Genomic DNA, 27,006 nt, shown 5'->3' on the forward strand with positions numbered 1-27,006 from the left:
GATTTAGGTTGAACAGGGTCCAGGGGGGTTCAGCTTCTCGTGGTCATGTCGACTCTGTTCTGGTAACAGAGGACCATGTGTTAATTTAACTTTCTGGAGAATAGACAATTGAAGCTTTCATGATAAACAAGGTTTAGGGCACAGTTCTGTTGTAGTTGAAAAAATGCTTATCTTTATGGTGCAGTGGGAGAACACTGCAATCTGTACACTTATAACATTTTTAAAGAAACAACTTTTAAAGATTGCATTTCTGGGATGAGGAGGAAGACTTAGATGCAGTTAGAGAGCACTAGTTGTGAAGAACCTGCCCATGCCTACTCACAGCAGGGAAATGGGCTTGGAAGAGCACATTCAAGGGTATACAAGACTGTAGGAATTTTGACGTGATTATGAATTTTTGTAACAAGAGTTTAATTGGGTCTTTTTCCCAGTAATGATGGAAGATAGGAGAAAGAGAAAATAAAAACTTAATTATTAAAAAAAACTATAATTTTTACAAAAGATTAAAAAGAACCTAACATGTTCTCACTTTGCCACTAGACTTAAACCTGTGCTGCTTGGATAAATAATTTGAATCATACTGCCTAATCACTATGTAATCTGGAGACAGAGATTGATGCAATTTTAAATATTTGAGTAAAAGTAACTATGAAGAAACTCTTTCTAAACTTCATTTTCTGTGTTATTTCATTGACATTCTTTTCCAACCTTTTGGCATCACTGTTACTTCTCTTTCTCTCATTTGTTTATGATATGATCTTTATGGAGTAGCATTACATATTAAAAAAGATTTATTCATATAATGAAATCCAGAAACCTGAGACAAGAAATATAGTAAGGATAAGTGAAAGTAGAACTACTATTCATATTGTTGTACCACCTGAACAGAAGAAGGAATGGGATGAGGATTTTGGAAGACCAATCACAAACCTAGCATGGATACATCCAGGATGGTAGCGGCAGAAGAATTCAGCCATCTGGACATGTGTTGACACTCCTGTTCTCTCTTCGTCATCAGTGCAGCCAATACATTTGTAATGCCTTGATTTAAAAGGGAAGCACTAAATACTAGCTAGCATGACTTCAAGACAAGACTAGCATTCATTTGGGCAAGGTAACTAGAGTAGCAGGTAATAAGTACAGGGCCTCAGACTGGTGTACTTAGGTTTCAGAAAAGCATTGACAAAGGCTGGTGATGAAGATGAGAGCAGTGGACTGACTAAATCCACATAAATTGATCTGGAGATCGTGGAGTGATTTGACCCATGGATTGTCACTTGGAAGCAAATCTCCAGTGGAGTGACCTGAGATACATTGTTTTTGAGAACTTAAGTTGTTTCAAGAATTTAAATGGAAATAGAGATAGCAAGCTTGACAAGTGAGCAAATGATATGGAGCTGATTGTTGTCCTGGATTTATTCCAGTTTGTCATTCTCCTGAGTAAAATGTGTCGCCTAATTGAAACTGAACACACACACACATACATAATGTTCTGTATATGAACTGATCAGGGTGGGAATGCCATAGGAATGCTTCACTTCTTTCTAGATAGACTTTTATTAATGTCACCTAAGATCACATTAGCCTTTTAATGACCTTGTCCTAGTGTTGACTCATTGTATCTTGCTATAGATGCCTCATCTGGTTTTTCTCTAATTAAATTTTTTTTTTTTAGTTTTTCTTTTTTTTTTGCAAGGCAATGGGGTTGAGTGGCTTGGCCAAGGCCACACAGCTAGGTAATTATTAAGTGTCTAAGGCTGGATTTGAACTCAGGTACTCCTGATTCCAGGGTCTTGTGCTCTATCCACTGTGCCACCTAGCCTCCCTAATTAAATTTTTTAATAAGTTTAAGACTTTATATTTATTTACTAAATTTCATTATATTAGATTCTGCCTATTATTCCACACTCTTGAAACCACCTCAGTGCTATCATCCCCTGTATTAAGTAAATCCTTCCCCCCTTTCCCTAGTTTCATGGAAGTTGTCCTTTTGATGGGCATGTCATCTGTGTCTTGTATCTAAGGCAATGATAGGAATGTTGAACAGGACAGGACCAAAGACAGAGATCTTCTACCCTGCACTAAAAACTGCCTTCAAGTTAATGTAGATGCCCCTCTTCACTGTTCACCCTGATCCAGAGGTACTTCCAGATAGATGGCTGTCCTTCTTTTTCACTATATCATCAGATACTTTGCCAGATGTCCAGTTCTGTATTATTTCTTTGATTAACCATTTATTATGACCATAGCTATTTATCAGGTTTAATCTGATTTTTACAAAGTTTAGAGTGAAGGAAAAGAGAGATTAGATGGTCATTCCAGGAGGTAATTAGCCATACCAAAGCACTATTAAGGATAAAGGAGACTGAAATATCCTAAGGGTCAGAGGGGAGGGAGGCCAGGAGTCTGTTTCCTGCCTTCTGAAAAAAGAATATATTTGACTGAGTTGTTTTTTTTTTTTAAACCATGCAGTTGGGCTCATTGTGCATTGCGGGAGCAGCCTGCCTGCCTGCCTTCCCAGACTAGCCCAAGCTCTCATGATGGAATGTTGGGGACTGCTTTGCCTCTTGGCCTCACTCCTGACTACTCACTTAATGCTTGCTGTAATGCATTGAGATTCCTGACATTTGCTTGAGAAGTTTCGGTCTGTTGATCAATAAACATTAACCACCTATGACATGCCAGGCCCTGATGATACAAAAAGAGGCAGAAGATGGTCCCTATCCTGAAGAATCTCATGGGACAGTAGCTTCCAACTCTGTAACTGTGTAAATTACTGTGTCCAGGCTGAGACACCACAGGGTGTGTGAGAGAGAGAGAGGTGCTACAAGGACGAGAGGAGTTGGAAGGAGGTGAACTCATACAAATAATAAGAAACACAAGTGAGTTGAACCCATCTCCTGACTCCCAAAACAGTTCTATCACAGGAGTGAGTTTAGCTTGAGAGTATATATGGATACCTTTTCCTCTGCCATAGGGCAAAGGGAGGAGGGAAAGGGTAGGTGAAGAAGATAGAAGCTTGAAGGAGCTTATTCATTTCATGAATGCTTAATGCTCATTATAATGATTAATATTCCTTTCATTATTGTAAGTCTTTCAGAAGTACTCCCAGCATAAGTAATCCACTTGGGAATTCTGAGATTTCTCACTGACTCACTCAACAGAGAATGGTTACTATCAGATAGAACTGTCATCTTCTCTTTAATTTTTTGGGCATGTAAACTTCAGTTAATTGCCTAAAGTTCCTAGCCTCAAACTGTAGAAATAAGCTGTAATGATGAACAGAGCTGTTTACGAGAACTAGTATAGATCCTCCCCCGGATTGTTTTATTAAAGATTTTTTTATTGCAAATTTTTTATTTGGAACTTGAAATGTATATTTTCAGTAGAACTAGTGATTTTTAAATGGTGATTCACCGAAGCAACAACAATTGCTATTTGGCATTGATATTTATTTTACTGCAAAAATCTTTGAATTTAAAAAAAAAAACTTATTATGAAGAACTTGCTTTTCAAAGTATATAAGAAATTCAAGATATAACTTTCATCTCCGCCTTCTGTGATTCCTTCTGTTCTCTTCTTATGGGAAGAAGGGGGAAGAAGCTGTCCCTAATATGTTGGGATTTAATATCCTCTGAGATTCCTTAGCACTTCATATGTGATTATTCTATGTGATAGTCTCATAATCATCAAAAACATGTTGGGTTTTTTTTTTTAAACTAAGATGCTTATCAGATAATATGAGGAGTCAGTCATCCCTACCTTGGAATCTGCCCCAGGGATGAGGTTTTCTTAGGTTTGTTTTTTTTTTTTTTTAGGTTTTTTTTTTGTAAGGCAAACAGGGTTAAGTGGCTTGCCCAAGGCGACACAGCTAGGTAATTATTTAGTGTCTGAGATCAGATTTGAACCCAGATACTCCTGACTCCCAAGGCCAGTGCTTTATCCACTACGCCACCTAGCCACCCCCTGGGATGAGGTTTTCTAAACCATTGCTACACTACCTTTTCCTTCCTTTCTTCATTCAGTCTGATAAGTATTTATTGAGTTTCTGCTGGGTACAGGCCTTATGCTGAAGACAAAATAATCCTGTCTCTGCCCTTAAGGAGGGGAACCTGATAAGTGATCAATAAATACAAACTGTAGACCATGGAATTAGGAAGTGAGTGAGAGGAGGGGTCAGAAAAGACTTGAAGAAGGGAGTCCCAAGTTTCTCATCAGGAGAGAGTCTTCAGGCTGCAGAGGCAATGACTTGACAGATGAAATATTGTGTGTTAATGGATCCACAGATTTCTCTAAAAGCTTCAGAACCCCCTCCCTCTGTGAAGAGGTAAAGAGCGGGCAGCAAAAGCAGAGTGTCTGAAACATCTTATCTTTAAGAGGAAGAGAGAAAGGAATAAACATTAATATGGTGCTTATTTTGTCCTCAGAACCTTTGCTAAACACGGTATAAAAATTATTTCATTTGATCCTTAATAACAAATCCTGGAACCAGGTACTGTTATTAACATCATTTTACATTGAGGCAAATAGAAGTGAAGTGACCTGTCCTGGGACACACAGATTTGAGACCAGATGTGAATTCAAGTCTCAGCACTAGCCAAGTCTAGCTCTTTTTAACAGAGTTTAAAGCTTTACTAAGATAATTCAGACATCTTATCGGGGACTCTTTTACAAATTGGTTGTTTGTACAGTTAAATATCTTTATTTAAAAATAAACTTATTATATGTTTTTAACATTCATTTTTTTAAAAAAAAATTTAGTTCTGAATTCTCTCTTCCTCCAATCTTTCCTCCATTCCTAAAGAAGGCAGGCTTATGATATCAATTATAAATGTGAAGTTATGCAAAACATTTCCATAAGTTTGTTTTCACTTTTGGAAGTAACTTTTCAGTTACAGATAACTAAGAAATTGGAAAAAAAAAATCAGCTCAAGACAATAGAGAATTTTAAAAGAACTTGGTCTTGGTAAAATCATTTTAGGACTCTTTTGGTTTGAGAACTTTGTGTTGGAGTTTTATTTTTTATAATCACTTATTCATTCTATCCATAGTACCTAGACCAGATATGGAGTGCTGTGATATAGGTTTTGCTTTTGAAACAGAATAACCAGGCAGATGGTTTCCTTATTAATGTTCTGTCAAATCCTAACAGGAAGCCCCACACCATGATTCCATGATTCATGACATAAAACAGATTGTGAGTACAAAGGAAGTAGGGCACAATTAGATTTTTCTATCAAGTTTTACAAATGTTATTAGATTGCATTTTCAAAATAAAATTATTTATATTTTGAAATAACATTTAAGCTTCTTCGGATGTTGATGTGTACTTGCTTCAAATCTATTGTATTTTAATATCCCAAATATGGGTGCTTAATTATTTAGAAGTTTCTAGTTCTCTTCCTTGTGCTCATTCAAGTCTATGGGACTTAGTTCTGATTTCACACAATTGCAGTTCTTTTCAGGGAGGTGTAGGAAAAGAACAGTGTAGATTATTAATAGTTGGTGAAGAATAGAAATGCTCAAGGCTGAGCGTTAACTTCATGATTATCAGGTATTAAAAAGACACTTTTCAAAGACTTGAAAAGAAGCTGATTTCAGTTGCATCATGATAGCAAGAGAAATGATTTTGATTTGGGGGCTTTTTGGATTGTGAATATTGTTTTAAAGTGAAACTGGAAATCTTGCAAGGCTGGGGAAAAACAAGGTAAGAGTCATTTGTTTAAGTAGAATTCTCTCTAGAGGCAGAAGGATGGATTGGAAACTTTGAACAATTTTAGCAGAGCTTTGTGCAAGGAAGTGCTAAGTATCTTAGAAATTTTTAGATGAAAATAACTTTTGTTAACATTTTCCAATCCTTTGAATCTATAGCTGTGATTCATCTTCAATGTACTATTAAAGTGTAAACATAGTATTTTTATATAATACTTGGCAGAAGATTGAAGTGTCCTTCTGTGACTAGATTATGTAACGAAGCTGAACATTTGGATGGAAATGGATTTTGGATTGAGGTCATCTTAGTTGCAGAAATTTAAACAACAGTAATAACAACATAGAAATACTATAATTTGTAGTTCTCAGCTCCATGGAAAAATGGAAGCATAAGAAATCTGTTGAAGTAGATCATTTGTATCATTGCCCCATAGATCAATGGTAAAGACTAGAGGAACTTTAAGTACCCTGGAATTAAGTGCTGGTAGGCACCAGGTGCCCAATGCCATTGTCTTAGAAGTAAGGAAGAACTGGATCTAGGTACTCCATTGCAACCACCAGTGTCTCAAACCAAGAATCTTTCAGTTAAAAACAAATAAAAAAGACTCCATCCATTGTACTACACCTGAAGTGTGTTCAGATATAGATGTTTCATTTTCTGTCGTGTCTGACTCTTTGTGATCCCATTTGGGGTTTTCTTGGCAAAGATACTGAAGAGGTCTTCCATTTCCTTCTCCAGCTCATTTGACAGATGAGGAAAATGAGTCCAAAGGGCTAAATGACTTGCCCAGGATCACAGAGCTTGTCATTGTCTGTATCAGGATTTGAACTCAGTCTTCCTGACTCCAGACCAGGCACTCTAGCCATTGCACCACCTACTTGCCCCTTCTTCAGCATTAAGTCATTATTAGTCAGTGATTAAGATAAAGTCTTCACAAAGTGAAGAACAGAATAGTATATGTTTTCTGTTTCTCTCTGTCTACCCTTTTATACTTTGAAAAGAAGCATTATGATATTTGAGAGTGCATTGTTACAGAGATCATATAACCACCTGTATTTTTAGCTTAATGCTAGATTTCACTGGATTTGTGCCCTTTTTAAAATAGCATTTGTTGGTTTCAGCATGTTTTTGCCATTTTTTTCTCCATGGGATATTTTTAGATTATTTTGTCAAATAATCTGTCTCTCCATCTGTCTCACCTGATGAAAATGTATGCCATACTGAGACAGATGGCAAAACAGATGAGGATTGCTTCAAACAATACTTTGCTTACTTGTTCACATGTTCTTGTCCAACTAGTCATCAGAAAACTCAGGAGGTTTAATTTCAGTGCTCATTCTTTGTTTGGAACTTGTCAGTTAAATAGTGACCTCGCATGCCCATTTCCTTTATTCTGTTAGAATAACTTTATTAAACCATGAATCCTCTGCCTCATGAGACATGACCTCTCCCCAGCACTCGGCCAAAACCAGATTTCTGCGTGAACAGGCTGCAAAAGCTCCCTATGAGAAGTGTTGATGAATCTGGGTGGAAGATATATTGACTTAGTATCTCTGGCAGGATTGAGATGAACCTGGGACTAGTAGGGTCATTAAATGATTTCCTGCGTGAACCCAGATGAATGTCAGCTGTAAACATTGGACTGATTGAAACTCTTGTGCCTTTGTTAGTCATTAGTTCTTGTCAGTAATTGAATGTCCCATAGACAAATTAAAATGCAGCATGTTCAAAGCTGAACTCATTATCCCCCCCCCCCAAAAAAAACTCTACCCTCTTCCTAACACTTCTGTTACCATTAAGGATACCACCGTCCTTCCAGTCACCTGGACTTGCAACCTTTATGTCTTCCTCAACTCCTCAGGCTCTCTCCCTCTATATCCAATCTGTTGTCAAGACTTAGCCACTCTTCTATTTTAACATGCTCCCTTTGATCCTCTGCCACTGCCACTATCCCAGTGCAGAACCCCCTCACATCATCCCTGGACTACTGCGATAGCCTGCAGGTGGTATTCCTGCTTCAAGTCTCTCTTTACTTCAGTTCATCTTCCATTCAGCTATGACAGCAATCTTCCTACATCAGATTAGATTATGTCAGTAAACTCTTTGGTCCAATAAAACCTCCAAGCCTTTAACAAACCAATGCCACCCCACCTCTCCAGTCTGTGTTAAGGTCCTGGGACACTGGTCTCTTGGCTATTCTTCAAGGGAGGTGATCCTTGCTTCATGCTCTCCCATGCCCACTGAGCTCCCTCTATTCAGCCCCTGCTGCCTCTGCTTCCCCCAAGACTGTTTAAAATGCCACCTTCTGCCAGAGGCCTTGTTCAGAGAGCGCCTTCCCTCTGAAAGCTATCTTTTCCCTCTCCTGTTTGTTTTCTCTTCCCATTAGAGGAGGAATTCCTTGAGAACAGGGACTACATTTGCATTTTTGGGGTCCCCATGCTTAGTACACTGCCTGGCAGAGTGGATGCAACAAATACTAATTGACTTTCCTCGATTAAATTCTCTAAATATATTTGTGCCTGCCTTGCCACACTTTAGATATCACCTCTCAATGACGAGTCTTTTTTTTTAAATACATTTATTTATTTCAACTACATGTCAAGATAGTTTTTAGCACTTGTTTTTTTGACAAGATTTTGAGTTCTGTGTTTTTCTACCTACTTTCTTCCCTTTCCTTGACAGATAGCAGTCTGATACATTACATAACTATGTCACCGACAATTCTTAATGGTGAAAAAATACTGGTTTTTTTTTTTTAATAGTTTGGAGGAAATTTGCTCATTTCTATTCCTCATTACAGCCACTAACTTCCAGTACAATATAACTATTGTTTAGTGACCTATATTCTGCAACTTAAAACTTTTGCCTGAACTTCCTCTCTTTGAGCCTCATGTTTTTCAGTTCTAAAAAAGTGGGGGTTCTCTAGATGATCCCAAGCTTCCTTAGCTCTGAGGGGCAGTTGAACTTTATGTAAGGGGAATGGAGTAAGGTAAATGAAGAGAAAACCCTCTTCATAGGACCTTGAAATTTAAAGATGCAGGGTTCTTAATGATTGTAGTCCAAGGTTCTGAGTTTACAGAGGACAGAATGAGGGCCCAGAGAAAGGCAGTGGCATGTCTAACATCATGACATAATTACTAGAATAAGACTTCAGATCCAGGCCTTCTGACTTTTTAGGTGTTCTGCTCTTTTCCATGCCATGGTACCTCTCAAAGGAAGATAGGAACATGGTTCTACCATTATTTATTCCTTTAACTGTAATGACTCTCCATGGTAGTTTGAGAAACACTGATTAGGCGAAAATTTTCTGTTTCAGCAAAGAATATGTTGGGTATTTCTACTCCTTAAAAAAATTCTTAAAATGGGGAGGAAGAAGTCAACTGTTTCTATATATTGTCTTTGCTTTATTTATTGATAATCTTCTTGACTAATACTGATTTTCTTTTTCAATCATTCCCTATATATTAGAGCAGTTTCTTTTTGTAACTGTAGCAGAACACTGAATTATAATTTTGCTTATTTCACAGAACTAGCTGAATCAAACTTTTCTGCAGGCATTTAGAACTGAAATTATTAAGAGGTGAATTACTTCCTTTTCAAAATATTGATTTCAGATAATTGAGTAATTTTTTTCTTATTCTATAGAATGGTAATCATCTCCTGAAACACTTCCAAGGACCAGTTATTATATTGATGGAGGCATTCTTTCCAACAGTTCAGATTGTAACTTGCCCACATTTTCTCATCCTGTGGTACTCTTGTCTTTTTTTCCTCTTATAAGTCATCCACAGGATATTTCCTTAACATGCTAAGAACAGGGGCAGCTAGGTAGTGCAATGGATAGAGCACTGGACTCAGGAGGACCAGAGTTCAAATGCGGCCTCAGTCACTTAATAATTACCTAGCTGTGTGACCTTGGACAAGTCACTTTACCCCCATTGCCTTACAAAAACAAAACCAAAAAACATGCTAGGAACCTTCCTTCTGATTTCTTGCTGTGGTGTGGATACTATCAGAATACATCGTGCTTATTAAGGTTATCTGTTACTCTGACCACTTTTTTTTAACTTCATTTTTCCAATTGATCCTCTTTCCCTATACAGAGATCTGTCCCTTATAATAAAATATAAAGAGGAGTGGGGAAACTAATTCAGCAAAGCTAACCAACACATAGAAAAAAATCTGACATATACACTGTTATACAGACACTATTCCATCCATACCTTTTGCAAAGGTTTTCCCATGCTTTTCTAGATTTATTTTGTTACTATTATTATTAACTCCTTAAGGTATATGACTAGCAATGGGATATCTGGATCAAAGGATATGAGCATTTTGATAACTTTCTTTGTGTCATTCCCATTCCCATTTGCTTTCCTGAATATCTAGACCATTTCATAGCTCCACTAGTGTATGTCTATCATTCTATAACCCCTCCAGCACTGACTTTTATCATATTGTGTCATCTTTATTCAACCCATTTAGTATCATGTAATAGCCTCCTTATGCTTACCATTCATGGTTTTCAGGAGGAATAGCACCTCTGGTAGGTATGGGAGTTGCTGAGCCCTTTTCAGGGCTGTTCATCCACCTTTTGTGTCAGTCTTCACTGGTAACCTGTCTTCAGTAGATGGGTCAAACCTGTTAGTGAGTGGGGGTGTCTACCCCAAGCATTTGAAGACTCTTTCCCTTCCCTGTAGTTTTAGCAGACAATAACAATTTATTTCAATGGCCATGAAGGCAGCTGAGGCAGACACTGTGGAGACTTAGAGCTTAGTTTGGCATCTTCCACCTTTTCCCAGACCATCACCAGTCATCTTGACTTTTGGCCTGCCACTGGACTTCAATGACTTGAGAAGAGTCAGAAGACTGACAACTTTGGGCAACTCTGCCTCACTTAAATCTATTTCACACATGGGTCATGATGTCACCCACGATGTCATTGATTCTCTTCAAAACCAAAGAATGGACAACAATACCTTTTGAATGCAACTTGATCATTCTTTAAATTTATTGATTTCTTGTTTTTTATCACCTTATATCTACCTATATATCTATCCTTTGTCTTCCAGAAATCCAAATCTTTTAATGAAAAAATAAAAGGAGGGGGGAAAAAAGAGTTCAGTAAAACTTAAGTCTGATACCTGCAGTTTTCTCTAACCCCCCCCCTGTGAAGAAGAGAGGAATATACATTCTCGTGTGTTTTTAGGATGGAACTTGGTCATTATAACTTCTCAGCATTCATTTTGGTGGGTAGAGTTGATCCTTTTCTGTATACATCAGGGCTGTCTAACCTTAAAAGCTTTTATTGAAACAACAGGCAACATATTTTGATTTGCCATTTTAGTGAGAGCTCGGCATCAGTTACTAAAGCATTTAGTAAACTCACAGGGGGCCGCATTTTGGATGGCCCTGGTGTACATTATTGTAGTCATAATGGTTCTGCTGTGATACTTTCATAAACTGTGTTTCTCCTTGCTTTGGAGTCATACAGCATCATCACCAGGACAATAGCCTTTGACAATAGGCAATAGATTAGCCTTTGCTTCAGGGAGAAACCAGAGGTCTTGAAAAGTGGTGCCTGGAGATCTCCTCTTCAGTTGTGGCCTCAGCACCTCACCTCTCTTTCTTGGAGGGGCGACTTACTCTCCACCCCCTTTTCACAGGTGCCTCTTAGACTTCCTAGCGCGCGAGCGCGTGCACACACACACACACACACACACACACACACACACACACCCTGTTAGCTCATGTGACTCTTCTGGGAAGCCTTTCCGATCTTTTAGTTCTGGAGCTCTTCCACCTTGGAACAGTCTTTTTTTTAAATTTGTACTTCAGCACAATTGAATTCCTTTGTGCTTCTGTGACTTTTGGCATTGAAAACATTGTTCTGGGAAGGGGTTTCAAGCTTCACCAGACTTTCACAGGCCTCCGTGACTCTAAAAGATGCCGAGTCTCCTCCTTGGTTGTTAGGACTCCCTCTTCAGATTGTTTTGCATTTACTTGTCTGTGTAAACATTTGATTCTCTCAGTGGGAAATAAATTCTTTAAGGTGGGAATTGTCCTTTGTTTTCTCTTTTTTTCCCAGGACCTGGCACTGTACATGTGTATGTATATGTGTAATGATTATATATAATTTTAAAATACTATATATCTGTATATATAGACAATAGACCATATATAGACACACATTCACACACATATATATGTATATGTAAATAAATGTTGTGTAGACTTGAATACCCATGCTTCAGAGTGGCTGGGCTCACACACATATACACTATAATGGACCAGTTCTATAGGCTGTCCAGCCTACTGCATATAATATCCAGCCCCAAGGAGTATGTAATCAGAGGGTGGGGGCTTTGTACCATACCAAGCACTATTCCTTCTCTATCCTTCCTATCCCTGGGAAAACTCCCCACTGACCCCCTTCTGATCTGTGACTGGCCTTTACAGGACAATTAGAACCCAACTCCTACTTTTGTGTACCCAGCTTTTCAGGTGCCATTATGGAAATCTTCCCTCCAGCCCTTTTTCCTGGCTACATTACCTGCCCGCTGAGGGCAGCTATCTAGCTAGACACTAAGTGAGGAAGAACTCTATTTCCCCTAGGCAAGCAGCTGTTTGAGTTGCATCACAGATCTCCTTACCACATATGTAGTCTGTTGGCAATTCTAATCATTTCTATCTTTAAAACATCTCTTTGATCTGACCCCTTTTCTGCCAGTTCATTGTTCTTGGTTCTTCTCTTTTTTGACCAAACAGAACAAGCCTAACCCCATTTCCACATGACAGCCCTTCAGATATTTGGAGACAGCTTCCTTGTGCTTTCCCTTCTTCCTCTTTGTCACCATCTTTGAATTTGACCTCATTCTGGTCAACTCAGAATCCATCTCAGTGTACTGTCATCTAGCCTCTGTCTCTCCATCTTGACAAGAATAGTATGAAAAACTTGATTAAAAATATGGTAAATAATATTTGCAGCATATCCCTCTGTTATTTACAGTAATTCTGTCAGAAAGGGAAATGAAGATAATTGGGTATGACCTGTTCTTGATTAAGCCATGCTTAATCACCAAAGAATTAAGACAGTGGAATCCAATGGACTGGAGATGATCTCATTGTAGTTTGCATAAGTTTGCTCCTTTCCCTACCAATTGTCCATCAAAGTTGCCCTTAAGATTTATATAAAGATTTTGGAGTTAGAGGAAAGTAGATACATGAAGTCATGATTGTCAGTGTTTTATCAGTGATGTATGGGGATTATAATAAAATAATATTTTATGTCATTCTTTAAAATTCACAAAGCATTTTACACATCTTAATTCATTTGAACCTCCTAGCAACCTTGTAAGATATATCAGTCGAGGTGAGAGATAGTATTTGAACTTGGATTTCTTTACTCAAATCTGGTGCTGTCTGCTGCTTTGTGCTACCTCTCAGGAATAGCCTTTATTATTTTTCCAAACATATGGAAAGTAGGCCTTCTTTTAACTCTTTTGGGAATATCCCCTAATAATTTCAGAATTGGGTTGACTTCATTACATGCTCCTCCTTTACACATGGTTCCATCCAACTGTCTTTCTTGCCCTTGTTTTCTTGAGGGCTTCTTGTTGTTCCTCCTATAGTAGGAGCTATGGGGGTGCATTGGGTAGAGCACCAGCCCTGGAGTCAGGAGGACCTGAGTTCAAATTTGGCCTCAGACACTTGACATTTTCTAGCTATGTGATCTTGGGCAAGATACTTAACCCTGTTGCCTCACATCCAGTCATCTCTCTCTCTCTTTTTTTTTTTTTGCAGGGCAATGGGGTTAAGTGGCTTGCCCAAGGCCACACAGCTAGGTAATTATTAATGGTCTGAGACCGGATTTGAACTCAGGTCCTCCTGACTCCAGGGCTGGTGCGCTATCCACTGCGCCACCTAGCCGCCCCCACATCCACTCATCTTAATCCATATCTGGATACTAGACCCAAATAGCTCTGGAGGAGAAAGTGAGGCTGGTGACTTAGCCCAGCTCCCCTCATTCAAATCCAGTTCACATGCTTGTCATGGCATCACCTCCCTGATGTCATGGTCTTCAGGGAGAATGAAGGACAAATAATAATAATAAAGGGAATCGTGATGATGGAAAGGATTGTTCTGAATAGGTGGTGAATTTAAGCTCAAACCTTTAATCAAATAACTATCTATGATGGGAGAGACCTGAGTCTTAAAGTTGGCAGCTGATCTTTTCCATTTTTTTCCTCCCAGTTTCATTGTTCATTGTTCTTGGGGTGATCTAGCATAGTCTGGTGCTCTTGTTAATAAGCATTTGGTGAACTTGTTCTCTCCATGCTGTCCCCAATTAAAAAGAGCAAACTCAGGTCTTCAAAGTATTTTTCCAACAATAACTTTTAATTTTTTTAAATAACCTTTTCTGCCCATTTGCCTTGCAAAAATCCTAAAAATAAATAAATAGATGAATGAATGAATAAATAAATAAATAAATAACCTTTTCTGGTTTTTGTTCATTAAAGATGCAAATTATGCAGGGATGGGATATGAAGTTCTAACTTTATAGTTTTCCAAATAGAACAAAGTTGTCTCAAACAGAAGGCTGAAGTTATTTGATTAAAGATTTGAAACAAACTTATAGAGTGTTTTCTTAAAATTTTATATGGTGATTCTTTGCTGTGAATTAGCCCCCTTTTCAGAACAATTATTTCAAACCGTTTAACCTAAAAAGAGCAAATATAAATTGTGATTATCTCTATTTTATAGAGTTTTTTTCCATACCTCATGCCAGATAACTGTTCATTTGCAGCAGAAATATAAACACAATATGCTTTGTACTAGAGAGATATTGCTGAAAATGAGGTTTGAAGTTAAGGAAGAAAAGTGCACTTTATGCAGTCCCCTGGTAGACAAATTTTATCTTGTGTTTCACCTCAGGGGGGGAAAAAAGATGGATTAATTCATGGAGATATAACATTAAGAATATTTAAGTATTAATGGCATCAAATGATATAACAAAGTTTGTAAAATATTTTGCAAATCTTAAAGTGCCATATAAATGTTAGTTGTGATTTAAGCACCCCTGACAAACCTCATTTTTTCCCAAAATTTAGATAATAGACATGACATGTATTTAGTGTTTGGCAGGAAGATAGAGTATCAAATATATGGATAAACATGAAGAACTTATTAAGTATGACAAATGTGAGAAAGAAATCTAGTAGTGACTTTACCCTGGACTGACTGGCCATTAAATGAAATATAATGCAGTATTTCTCCCATGGAGGAATAGGCTTGACTGGGCCCCTGGATGGGATTGAAAACTGACTTCAGGATGTTATATCATCCAGGAGGCACAGTGAATAGAATGCAGAGCCTGCCATCAGGGAGACCTGAGTTCAAATTCACCTCTAACACTGACAGACCGTGTGTCTCTGAACAAGTCACCAAGCCTTTGTTGCCTAAGTTTTCTCATCTATAAAATGGGAAATAACAGCACTTACCTTCCAGGTTGTTGTGAGAAATATATAGGCACAAACAAGGCCTATGTTGTGTAATAAACATTGTATAATACTTAACTCATAGGCACCTCACAGTAGCAGCACAGCAACTGGAGCTTTTGATCCTGTTCTGATTTCAAGGCCTGAGCACCAGGAATTTCGTTTTCCTCTTCTAGAAAATGAAGGGATTAGACTAAATGATCTTTCCCACCCCTAAATCTACAATTCTGAAATCCTGTATTATCTCCTTTTTCAGTGATTGGGTTACTGAAGGCCCCAAGATACACAAATCAAGTTTTATAGTAGTTATCTTGACCTGCCTTATTGTTTCCTTTCCCCTAATCTGACACTCTAGATAGTCATATAGTTACTTTTCTTATACAGTATTCAAATAATTCCTTAAAATTATCAAAACAAACTTAAAAACATGTATTTTAAATGTTTATGTGCAGTAGTGACCTCCTAAATTATTATACTGAAACCATAAAATCAATTTTCTGTTGAAATTGTTCTCCAGTGCAAAAGAAATCTGGATGTATTACCAAAATATTTTCTGATGGTTTTAAAGGAGAAAAACAGTTCGCAATTTATCAACCAAATTGATAGCACCAATTTTCCTTTAAAGGTAATATGTTAATTAAAGTACTGAAAGGCATATCTGGATTAAATTTGAGTTGTTTCACTTTTTTACATAAAGATAATGAATAACTTAACAATTTTATCTAAAATTAAATATGGGTAAATTAGCTCCCCCAAATCTTAAGGTGATAGTCCTTAGCAGAGATACTAAAAAAAAATTTGAAAATGGAACTAGACAATTATGGGGTTTGTTAGAATGATTTCATAATACTAATTGAATCAAAGACCTTGAGATCACATTATAGTGGTAGTTCTCTTGTAAATATGACTTAGAGATTTACCTCACCAGAGTGCATTATTGTATGAAAGCAGCTGTTTGAAACTTGAAACAGGGTTTCCTGTGGAGGCAATGTTGTGGTTCCCAGATTAGTCAACCAAAAAAAAAAAGCTAACCCACAGTGTCACTGAAATCCTTTGTATGGTTGTGAAAAGTGCACTGATAATTATGCCCTCTTATGTCTTGAGGCAATTTTGGACTCTTAATGGCTATGCCAGTAGGGAAGGTCCTTCCTGTGAATCTGGAAAGACTTCAAAAGATGCTGTGATGTGTGTAGTGCAAAAAGTCTTGGAATTGGAATCGGAGGGCTGGACCGTGGGCACCTCAAAATTTTCTCATCTGTCAAATGGGCATTGTCGTGTCCATAATACCTACTTCCCAGGTTGTTGGGGAAGTCAAATGGAGTGATGTATGTGAAGCACCAGTCTAACCTTGGAAGGACCAGATCTAGGTATCAGCTGTTATTGAGGTTAGGGGACCCTGTGGGTAATTGACTTAGAGAAACTCATCCCCAGAAGCTGGGCCTCATACATCTATCTAGTAGAGCCAAGACATATAAGATGGTGACTATCTTTAATAATATCTTGAACCTTGGAAAATATGTTTTTCTTCTGAAATACAGAGTATGGAAGAAAACTGTTGTATACATCTGTAATAACAGTAGAGGTTCATGGAGTTGCCACACCCAGAAGAATTATTGAGTAAAAATAGAGTAATTAATAATTATGTTGTTTTCCATGTTAGGTCAATATGAATGTATAAAATAGAGCTCCACTGAAGTATCCTTTTTTCCTGTCCATTTCTATGAGTAGAGTACTCTATCTATTTCTACTATTTGAGTGATTTTAATTTCTACATGAGAACAAAGAGAGAAAGACGTGCACACACAGATACGTATGCGCTCATGTGGGTTTGAAGTCCTGAATGTCAAGAATGAGCCAAGAAGGCAATTAAGCCAGACCAGTCAAGGCCTATCCACAGAACGGGAGAACAGGGTCCTCTTCGGGGTGGGGGAAGCTATTCCAAGGTGAGAGGATCTTAGGGCTGACTGGATGTTCCAGGACCAGAAGGCCACAGGTGCTGAGGGAAGTAGGAATAAAGTAAACTGGTTCCAGAATCTTTTCTGAATGCTTTCCTGAAGGTCTTAGTGAAAAGAACTTGCTGTTTTTCAATGGTAGTACTAATTTTCAATTCATTTTTGCATTTTTAAATATTTTGATAATTTAAATTAATTCCAGTTTTCCTTTTATTTGCAGCTCAGATCGACTGATTGAAGAAACAATAAGGTAGGAAGATGTTTTTTTACAGTGTTCATATGTGGATCAAAATGTAACGGGTGGGGCTAGCTAGATGGTGCAGTGAATAGAACACCGGCTCTGGAATTAGGAGGACCTCAGTTCAAATTCAGCCTCATACCTAGCTGTGTGACCATGGCAAATTCATTGCCTTGCCAAAAATAAATCGTTAACTAGCTAGCAGCTAGCTAGCTATATTTAAAAAAATAAAAATGAAATATGTATATAAACTTTGTAATTAGATTTCCAAGAACTTGAAATAATTTGTTTTCAACTTTTTAGAGAGAGGAGAATGTCACTGACCAAAGCAATGGTGCTTATGACTTAGTAGTGTTTTTCCTTACTATGAAAAGGAGAGAGCTTTTCAAATTTCAGACTTTGGCGAGTATATATCTATTAAAACTTTATTTATCTTGGGTCATCAAATGAGATTTTTGCATAACTAAACTTTGTTCATTTCTGTAACTTGCTTAATAGGGCAGGTGGGTGGTGCAGTGGATAGAGCACCTGGCCTTGGAGTCAGTAGGAAGGGAGTTTGAATCCAACTTCAGATACTTGATACTTATTCCCTGTATGATTTTGGACAAGTCACTTAATCTTGTTTGCCTCGCATCTGGGGCCATTTCCAGTAATCCTGATACAAATTTGGCTATTGGACCCAGATGACTCTGGAGGAAAAAGTGAGACTATTGACTTAGCACAGCCCCCCCTCACTCAAATCCAATTCATGGGCTTGTCATAGTATCACCTCCCTAATGTCATGGTCTTCGAGAACAAACATCATCATCATCAACTTGCCTAATAACTTTTTTTTATTATTTTGACTAAAATATTTTTAAATAGATTGCACTTTACATATAGTGAACATGTGTAGTATTTTTTTGATGATTACAGGTCAGCATTATAAATATTTTAGAATGGAGTAATTCAAGGATCCAAGTGGGGACCACTGAAGAAATAATTCTTTCAATCAGTTTCCCCAGGTTACTCTTTTTCTTGTCATTAGTGATTCTTCCCATTTAATTTTTCACTGGCTGTTGGCTGTTGGACTTTAATTCTTTCTACTCCTAATATCTAGGGAGGGCTGAGGAAAGTTTACTGCATCATCAGCCTTCTGTGATCTGATACAAAGTAAAGTGAGCTGAACTGGGATAACATGCAGAGAGCAGTGTAAACAGAAGGGACAGCACACTCAACCTGAACTGATCGATAATTATAATAACCAGATTCGATCCTGGAAAACAGTTTGTGCAAAGATGGAGATTGAATGTAGAATGTTGAAGTTCATGTGGACTTCTTTTTTCCCTCCTTTTTAGTATTTAGAACAAGATATGGTTCACTTGTAGGAGAGGAGTAAATATATTCAGAAATGAAGCAGTGTTGTCAATAATAAAAATAAAATAGGTAAACCTGTTTTTTAAACCATCTCAGTCTTTCCCATTCACGTTGCAATGTCAGCACATCCTTGTTAGAGTGAGATCTGAATATCTTTTGGGTGCTTCACCATTTCTGCTGCCTACACAGCCCCATGTACTGTGTCAGAAGATCATCCCTGAGAATCCAAGGGAATATACTTAGATAGTTTTCTTAGGTCTTTAGGGTTTCACTTCAGATTGAGTGTGTTTAGTCATCACATTCTAAGGGCCTGTCTGTGTTTTATGTGTGACAGGTACTATCAAGATTAAGTTAAAGGACAGAATTTAGACCCTTAGACAGCTAATGGGTAGCCCCAGGAGGCTAGAGCTCCTTGACATTCCTCCTCAGGCAAAATGGGGCAGCCTATGCCTCTTGATAATCTGAGAGCCCTCACTGGTAGAGACCACAATGGTACCACCTTGCACTGAGTAGATGTGATGACAAGCATTGGAGGTTGTATAATTGGTTAGGAGTAATTCTTCATCAGAAGCAACTTTACCTGGTAGAACTTAATCCAGTCGTTATTTAGAATCTTAAACATTTTCATCTAATTAGAACACATAAAAACCTGAATAAATTTTGCACAGAAGTTATTCTTTGAGTGACTGCCATATAATTAAATCATTTGACTACAGTTCTCTAGAATTAAAATTGGTCAATAAAAATTAAGTACTATTTTGAGCCAGTTATTGAATTAACCACACAGAAGGGGCAAAACACAACACAGTCCCTGTCCTTCCAGAACACACAGTCTGATGGGAGCAACAACAAACAAATGAGCTCTGTATGGGACAAATAGGAAGGTGCTTGAACTGAGAAGGGTTGAGAGAAGGCTTCCTGTTCCTGTAGGAGATGGGATAGGCTTAAAGAAATCTAAGGAGCAGAAAGATCATTGCAGGTTTGAAGAGGACAGCCAGAAAAATTCCTGGAGCCAAGAGATGAAGGGTCTTCTCTATGGGACAGCAAGGAATCCAGGGTCACTGAAATCAGTGAATGTGTGGTGGTGAATAAAGTGTAAAACTGAAAAGGTAGGCGTGAGCTAGGTTATAAAAGACTTTGAGTGTCTGATAGGATTTTGGTATTGAATCTTGGGGCAGTATGACTTCCTTGGAGTTTATAGAGTAGACGAGTTGCAAGATCAGACCTGTGAAATCACTTTAGTGGTTGAATAGAGGATGGACTGGAGTGGGGAGAAGCTGAGGCAGGCAGACTAGACTACCAAACAGGCTGTTGCAAATAAACCAGGAGTAAGGTGATGGGGACCTGTGCTGGGAGAGGGGCACTGGAGAGAAAGGGGTATAGTTGAGAGATGCATTTGTAGTGATGACATCCACAGGCCTTGGCAAAAGGGGGTGTGAAAGTTAGTGAGGAGCCCAGGATGACTCCTAGGTTGTGAGCCTGAGTCACTGGAAGGATGATGTTGCTCTCTGTAGTAATAGGAAAGTAGAACGGTGAAAGATAATGAGTCCTGTTTTGAGCATGATGAGTTTATGATGATTGATGTTTGTACATTGTCCTCTAAGAAGACCATGACATCAGGAAGGTGATGCCATGACAAACACATGAATTTGGGGGGGGGGGGGGACTGAGCTAAATCATCAGCCTCATTTCTCCTCTAGAACCATCTGGGTCCAGTGGCCTAATATGAGTCAGGACGACTGGAGATGGCCCTGAATGAGAGGCAAGCAGGGTTAAGTGACTTGCCCAAGTTCACACAGCTAGTAAGTGTTAAGTATCTGAGGCTGCATTTGAACTCCTTCCTGACTCCAAGGCCAGTACTCTATCCACTGCACCCCCTAGCTGTTGTGTATAATGAATTGATGATGTCTACTAGGCATCCAGTTCTAGATGTCTGAAAGGCATTTGAAGATGCAGGATTGGAGGAAATCTTCAAGTGAAGTGGTGTAGAGTGAGAAGAGAAAATAGAGTGTCATGGACACCTTAGTTTGGAGAATTTGACCTGGATGAGGATTCAGGAAAGGAGACTGAGGAGTGGTCGGATTGGGAGGAGGAAAAACCAGGAGAGAGGAAGGGAGAGAAAAAGAGAGGAAGGAGTTTCCTGAAAACCTAGAGAGAGGAGAGGATCAAGGTGATTGTGTACAAGACTGCAGAGAGGCAAGAAGAATGAAGACCTCAGTCTTTACCGAGTATTGGGTACAACTGGAGACAGTGATGAACACAATAGTGCAACCACTTTAGAAATGGTTTAAGGAGAGAATTTAGTTACTCAGAAGTTCCTTATGTGTGTTTCTTCACATAGACTCCAGTACTCTGCATGAACATCTTACCGTTCTCTTCAGTAATTTTAGCCCAGACACACTCACTCTCTCTCTCTCTCTCTCTCTCTCTCTCTCTCTCTCTCTCTGTCTCTCTCCCTCTCTCTCTCATAAAAATTTAGCAGAGTAGTCTTTAAAGTTCAGTCAGTAGAGATGCTGGTTGTCTACCAACCCTCATATAATGGAAAGACATGAATTCAATTTCTGGCTACTACTTCCTTTGCTCTCTACCTCAGTTTCCTCATTTATAAAATGGTGATAATGTTCATACTCTTCCCCCCAACTTTTTCAGAACATTGAGGGCTTGAGGCACCTAAGCTTTTACTCTGTGTCCCCTTCTCATTTCCTCTCCACCTGATTTTTGATGTTAAGCCTCTTGATCCAGACCTTTCTAGATGGAAGTAGGCAGTATGAGAAGTAAAAGCTGAAAGAGAAAGCCTTGGGACTTCAGTTTCCTTCCTTTTAGTTTGGCTCTACACTACCATCAGCTCTCCATTCTACCTTTGTCTTATTACATGAGAGCCCTGTATTCCTCAAACCCCTTCTCAGCTGCTCTCATGTTGTTGGATGGAACTGAAATAAACCACATGACTATGCTTATATACAGTATACATTCTTGCTATTCTACTTAAGGCCCTCCCTCCCTTCAGAAGAGCATTCTTTTATTCTTCACTGATTGGTTCCCTATTCTCAAAATCCATTAACATTGTCTTTCAGGGGGTGGCTAGGTGGAGCAGCAGTGGATAGAGCACTGGCCTTGGAGTCAGGAGCACCTGGATTCAAATTTGACCTCAGACACTTAATAATTACCTAGCTGTGTGGCCTTGGGCAAGCCACTTAACCCCATTGCCTTGAAAAAAAAATAAAAAAAAAACATTGTCTTTCAGTTTCTCCTCCTTTGCCATAGTCTCTAATGAAATGGGCCCTTCTTACCAGCCCCTTCTCTGCTTTCCCAGCTTCTCCAGCAGATTGCTCCTCAGTTATCTTCTCTTCATTATTTAACTTCTTCCTATCTACTATTTCCTTCATGCTTCCCCAAAACATACCAAAATCCTCCCCCACAATTAGAAAACTTTAAGTGGATCCTATCTTCTCTACTGATTATTATTCATTATACTCAGCTAAACTTAAAAAGCTGTCTGCACCTCTTGCCTGTCCATCTTCACTCGTTCCTAAACCCTTTGCGGCTGGCTTCCAACTTCATCACTCAGTTGTCCCAGTTGATGGTATTTTTCTTTGGTCCACATTTTATCTGACTTGTACTGATTTGATTTGACACTGCCAGCCACTTCCCTGGATACTCTGTTCTCTGGGGTTTTGTGACAACACTCTCCCCTATTTGAGCTCCCCATTTTAGTAAACCCTGGTTGACTGATGAATTAAGCACTAAGTGAGAACACTGGATTGATAGTCAAAAGACCTGAGGTTATCCTAGGCTATTGGGCAAATTCTTTAATCTTTCTGGGTCTCAGGTTCCTCATCTGTAAAACAGATTGTGTTTGTTTAATGACCTCTAAGGCCTTCCAGCTCTTGGGACTGTGATCCAATGAAAATGTGGAAACCTTTGAAGTTATTTTTTCCTAATTAAAAATTTTATTTAGCATACTTTAAAAAAATTTCTACTATCAGCAATATGTACAAAATATAATATGTAGAATAAAGAAATCTGAGGAGAAAGCATTGCAGGTTTGGGGAGGACAGCCAGAAAAATGCCTGGAGCCAAGAGATGGAGGGTCTTCTTTATGGGACAGCAAGATATATAAGTAGAATTTAACCAACTACCACATGATAGTAATTCCTAAAAAATAGAACCAAATTTCACTTTTTCTTTTGGTTATTTCTTTATCCTAATAGTTACCTCTGTTTATTTTAAAAGTATATGTTGGGGCAGCTAGGTGGTGTAGTGGATAGAGCACCAGCCCTGGAGTCAGGAGAACCTGAGTTCAAATCCAGCCTCAGACACTTAATAATGACCTAGCTGTGTGGCCTTGGGCAAGCCACTGAACCCCATTGCCTTGCAAATACTGAAAGAAAGAAAAAAAGTATATGTTGAACTAAAGCTGAATTCCAGTATCAGTAACTTAGAACTGCTATCACTTATCAACGAACTTTTTTTTTTATCAGTTCTGACTATAGAATCCTCCCAGGACAAAAACCATAAATGATAACTATCATTATTTAGCTCAAGTTGAAAATTAAAATCAGATGACAGGGTAGCAAGTAAGAAAGTAGAAGTTCTCGTAACCACATTAACGATTGATTGTTTTTAAAAGCATCTTGCAGTCTTTGGAGTGGGTATTTTGTGTCTGATTCTCTGACCTTGAAATAGCAAAACTAGTGTAGATTTGACTCAGCTTGATTCCAGATGATGGAATGAGAAGGAAAAAGGCATTGGAGTATACTTCCAGTATATTGGAAGTCATGCATATTCAACAGGACTATATAATATAGGATGAGAGTATCTATTCTCCAAGGAATGCAGAGTGCTTTTCTGGAATAAAAAACAAAACTAACTCTTTACCATATCCACTTGGGAGACAGTGAAGGTGTGCAGGTGGGAATGTCCCCATTTTACAGATAGGAACTTTGACTTCAGACTTGACATAAAATTTGTCAGCCAGATATTGTTTTATGAGAAATCATTTTGCCTATTTGAAAGACTTCATAAGAAGTATTCAATTTAAAAGCACATTTTAATTGTATCAAATTGTGACATGGCCATACCTAATTAGACAAATATTGTATGTATTCTATTGAACTTTTACTAACAAAGGAAACTACATTTATAATTCATAGTTTTTTCTTTGTTTTTCTCTATTAGTAAAGAGAATGTTGCACCTAAACCAGTGTATTTATAGAGAATTTTTTTTGTTGTTTAATAGTTTTTCATTCGTGCCCAACTCTTGAAGATGCCATTTGGGGTTTTCTTAGCAAATCTACTGGAGCCATTTGCCATTTCCTTCTACAACTCATTTTAGAGATGAGCAAACTGAGGCAGGAGATCAAGTGACTTGCCCACAAGGGCACACAGCCAGTAATTGTCTGAGGCCAAATTTGAACTCAGGAAAAGGAGTCATCCTTGACTCCAGACCTGGGGCTCTGCACACTCTAGCACCTCCTCACTGCTTTATTTATAGAGAATATAATTTGCAAATTCTGTCATCTGGTGCCACTGAGATTCATTGTGGGGTGTGTACGGTGAGTGAAGGTTGTTGCCTGCTTACATGGGGCCTGGTAACCACATACCAGGAGATGCGTGATCTATGTAGCCCAAGGGCCAAGTTCAGTCAGCCTGCCAATCAGCCAACCAAGACTTTTACATGTTTAAATCCAGTAAAACCTAATTTTAAAATGTAACCCAGCAGGTTGAATTGAATACCTAGATCTAGAGAAAATAGTATCTGGAGAACAAACTGTTTTGAAGCTGGCTACAAAGAGTGTGAACTCCAGTTCTCTCAAAGTCAAGAGAACTGTTCCATCTTTCTGCCCTTCATCAGATTGGGTCAGTCAGGGGTCCTTTGGGAGTCAGATAAGAACATGCAGTTGCTTTGACTCATATTTTTTGTTAGGAAGTCAGGAGCTCTAGGATTTGAAGCCAGCCCAGTGCTTTCCAGGCAGCTTGGTGTGCAGCCTTTGTGATCCTCTCTTTACCAGTGCAGATTTGTGTCTTCTGCACCCAAAAATCCCATTGCTTGGTGGCCAGCTCTCTAGTGGTTAGCCTTCCTGGGCTTAGCTCATCATTGGGTGTAGACTTGAAGCCTTTCTAGTTTGCTGTAGGGTAGAGAAGAACTTGGATTGTCTTGACCTGACTTTCCTGAACCCAAGGTGATGAGGCTTCAGAAGAGGGGGGAGCACAGCTGCATCTTCTAAACTAGAAGATGTCCAGTGTCTTTGTTATATTAAGTGCTCAGGACACATAGGCAGTCCCCGACTTCTGAACAGAGAAGTTCATATATAAGCCTGTATGTTTGGGAATATGACTGAAATGTAGTCTGGGTCTAATAATCTTTAATTTCACCACCAGTGTCAGTATTTCTAAGGGAGAATGGTTTTGGAGTTCTAGTTTGGGCTGCCAGGAACATGAATTCCTCCTCCTGTGGGTAGATAGACTGGGGAGAGCCCCCTGGTCTCCACAGAATGGGTTTCTGGGAGTCGAGGATAAGGAATTATCAGACACTGGAACTCCTGTCTCTCAATCCTGGGTAAAACCTCTTATATCTGACTGGTGGGGGACGACCATATTTACATAAACTTCCAGTCCCCTCCTTTCTTTCCGTCCTTGATCCCTCGTGGGTTGTGGCATGCTTATTTGCCCTTCCACTCCTCAGGGTTACATGGTGCGCTCATTAAAAGAGCTCTGAATCTGAGTCTAGGTCCTCTGGCTCACTGTCATCTTCCTGCATCTCCATTTCCTCATTTGTAAAATAAGATAACTGTGCCAGGAACTTCTGAATTTCCTTCTAATTCCAGATCTCCTGTACCTTATGGTTCTTAGACTACTGCTAACCCTGGGCCACAGTCAGTGAGTGGTTTGTGCACTCAATGCAGTCATTCTTCAGTATGATATACTGCCCAGCACATTTCCTCCCCTCTCTTGTCCCTCTTCCTTTCCCACCAACAGTGCTATGGTCTCAGACCTGGCCTTGGTCAGGCCCCCCCCCCCCCAGGCAGAGGGACCAGGACTGCAATCCTCAAGTGGTAGGGGACTGAGGAGGAAAGGGGAACAAAAGGAAACTCTAAACACAGCACTCAGTGGGAATGGAAGCTCCTGAGACCATACTGGGGAATTCTGTGCCTGTAGAGCCTTGCAGTGAGTCCTGGTCCCTTATTATCCATCACCTGGGGCAAGGAGGGTTTCAGGATTTCCAAGCATTCCTAAGTGAGGCCAGGCCTCCAGTCTCCCTTCTCCTAAATATTTCAGTACCTTGTGATCAGTACTCTTGTGTAACTTACTTAGGATCATTATATATTTCCATAAGGGAAGTATTATCAGGACTTGGCCTAGTAATGGCAACTCCAAACCCGGAGCTCTTAGATCAGGTTAACATTTGTTTATATTATGAGCCAGGATTTAGATGTTTTTATTTTGAATTTAACAGACTTCCACAAACACTTTTCTGAACATACATGAAATCACAGATTCTTACCCCTTTACTTTTTTTTTTTTGCAAGGCTATGGGGTTAAGTGGCTTGCCCAAGGCCATACAGCTAGGTCATTATTAAGTGTCTGAGGTCGGATTTGAACTCAGGTCCTCCTGACTCCAGGGCTGGTGCTTTATCCACTGCACCATCTAGCCACCACCACCACCCCCTTTACTTTTTAAAAGGATGCAATAAATTCAGTATCTTACTGTCATGATCATCCTACTTGTAAGACAAGTAGAGAAAGGCCCAAATTGGAATAGAAGTGAAGAAGAGAAGATTCTCCAAGGGAGCCAGAGAGTGACACAAGTATGGCACAGATAGTTGTCCAAAGATTGAGGGTTGCCCTGAGAGGGTCAGGTAAGTAAAGTGTGATGGTTTGTGGAAACAAAACTTAATGGTTGTGGAAAACCTACAAAAAGGAGAAAGTTCTCCCAACTCCCTAGCCCCAGCTACCTCCTAGGGAGAAAGCAACAGTGGCTTCCTGTGTATCAGAGAAAGATGTGCTCTAGTATCATGTCAGGGTTTCAGGGTTTGCCTTATTATCATCTAGCATTCATGCTCAAGTGGAGTTCCCCATATTATTGTAGGGGAATAAAAAGTACTGGGCTGCTCAGTAAGTAAAGGAACCTCACCTTCAATATCTGTCTCTTATCTAGGCAATTTGTGAAATAATAAATGCCAGGCTAAGGAATAAGTTGTTCAAATGAATGGCTCTTTGCCAACCCACAGCCCTATTTGACTCCTTTTT

General features: G+C 39.0%; 1 protein-coding gene across 2 annotated transcripts in view; it reads left to right on the plus strand.

The window, feature by feature from the left end:
* GOSR1 (golgi SNAP receptor complex member 1) overlaps positions 1-27,006 on the plus strand; it is a 78,262-nt gene that overhangs the window by 43,540 nt on the left and 7,716 nt on the right. For both annotated transcript variants that reach the window (XM_074189143.1, XM_074189142.1), the window contains exon 7: positions 17,383-17,412. In XM_074189143.1, coding sequence (XP_074045244.1) covers positions 17,383-17,412 — 30 coding nt within the window. The remainder of the gene's footprint in view (positions 1-17,382; positions 17,413-27,006) is intronic.

The sequence above is a fragment of the Macrotis lagotis genome, chromosome 5, assembly GCF_037893015.1.
Source record: "Macrotis lagotis isolate mMagLag1 chromosome 5, bilby.v1.9.chrom.fasta, whole genome shotgun sequence".
Taxonomy (NCBI): Eukaryota; Metazoa; Chordata; class Mammalia; order Peramelemorphia; family Peramelidae; genus Macrotis; species Macrotis lagotis.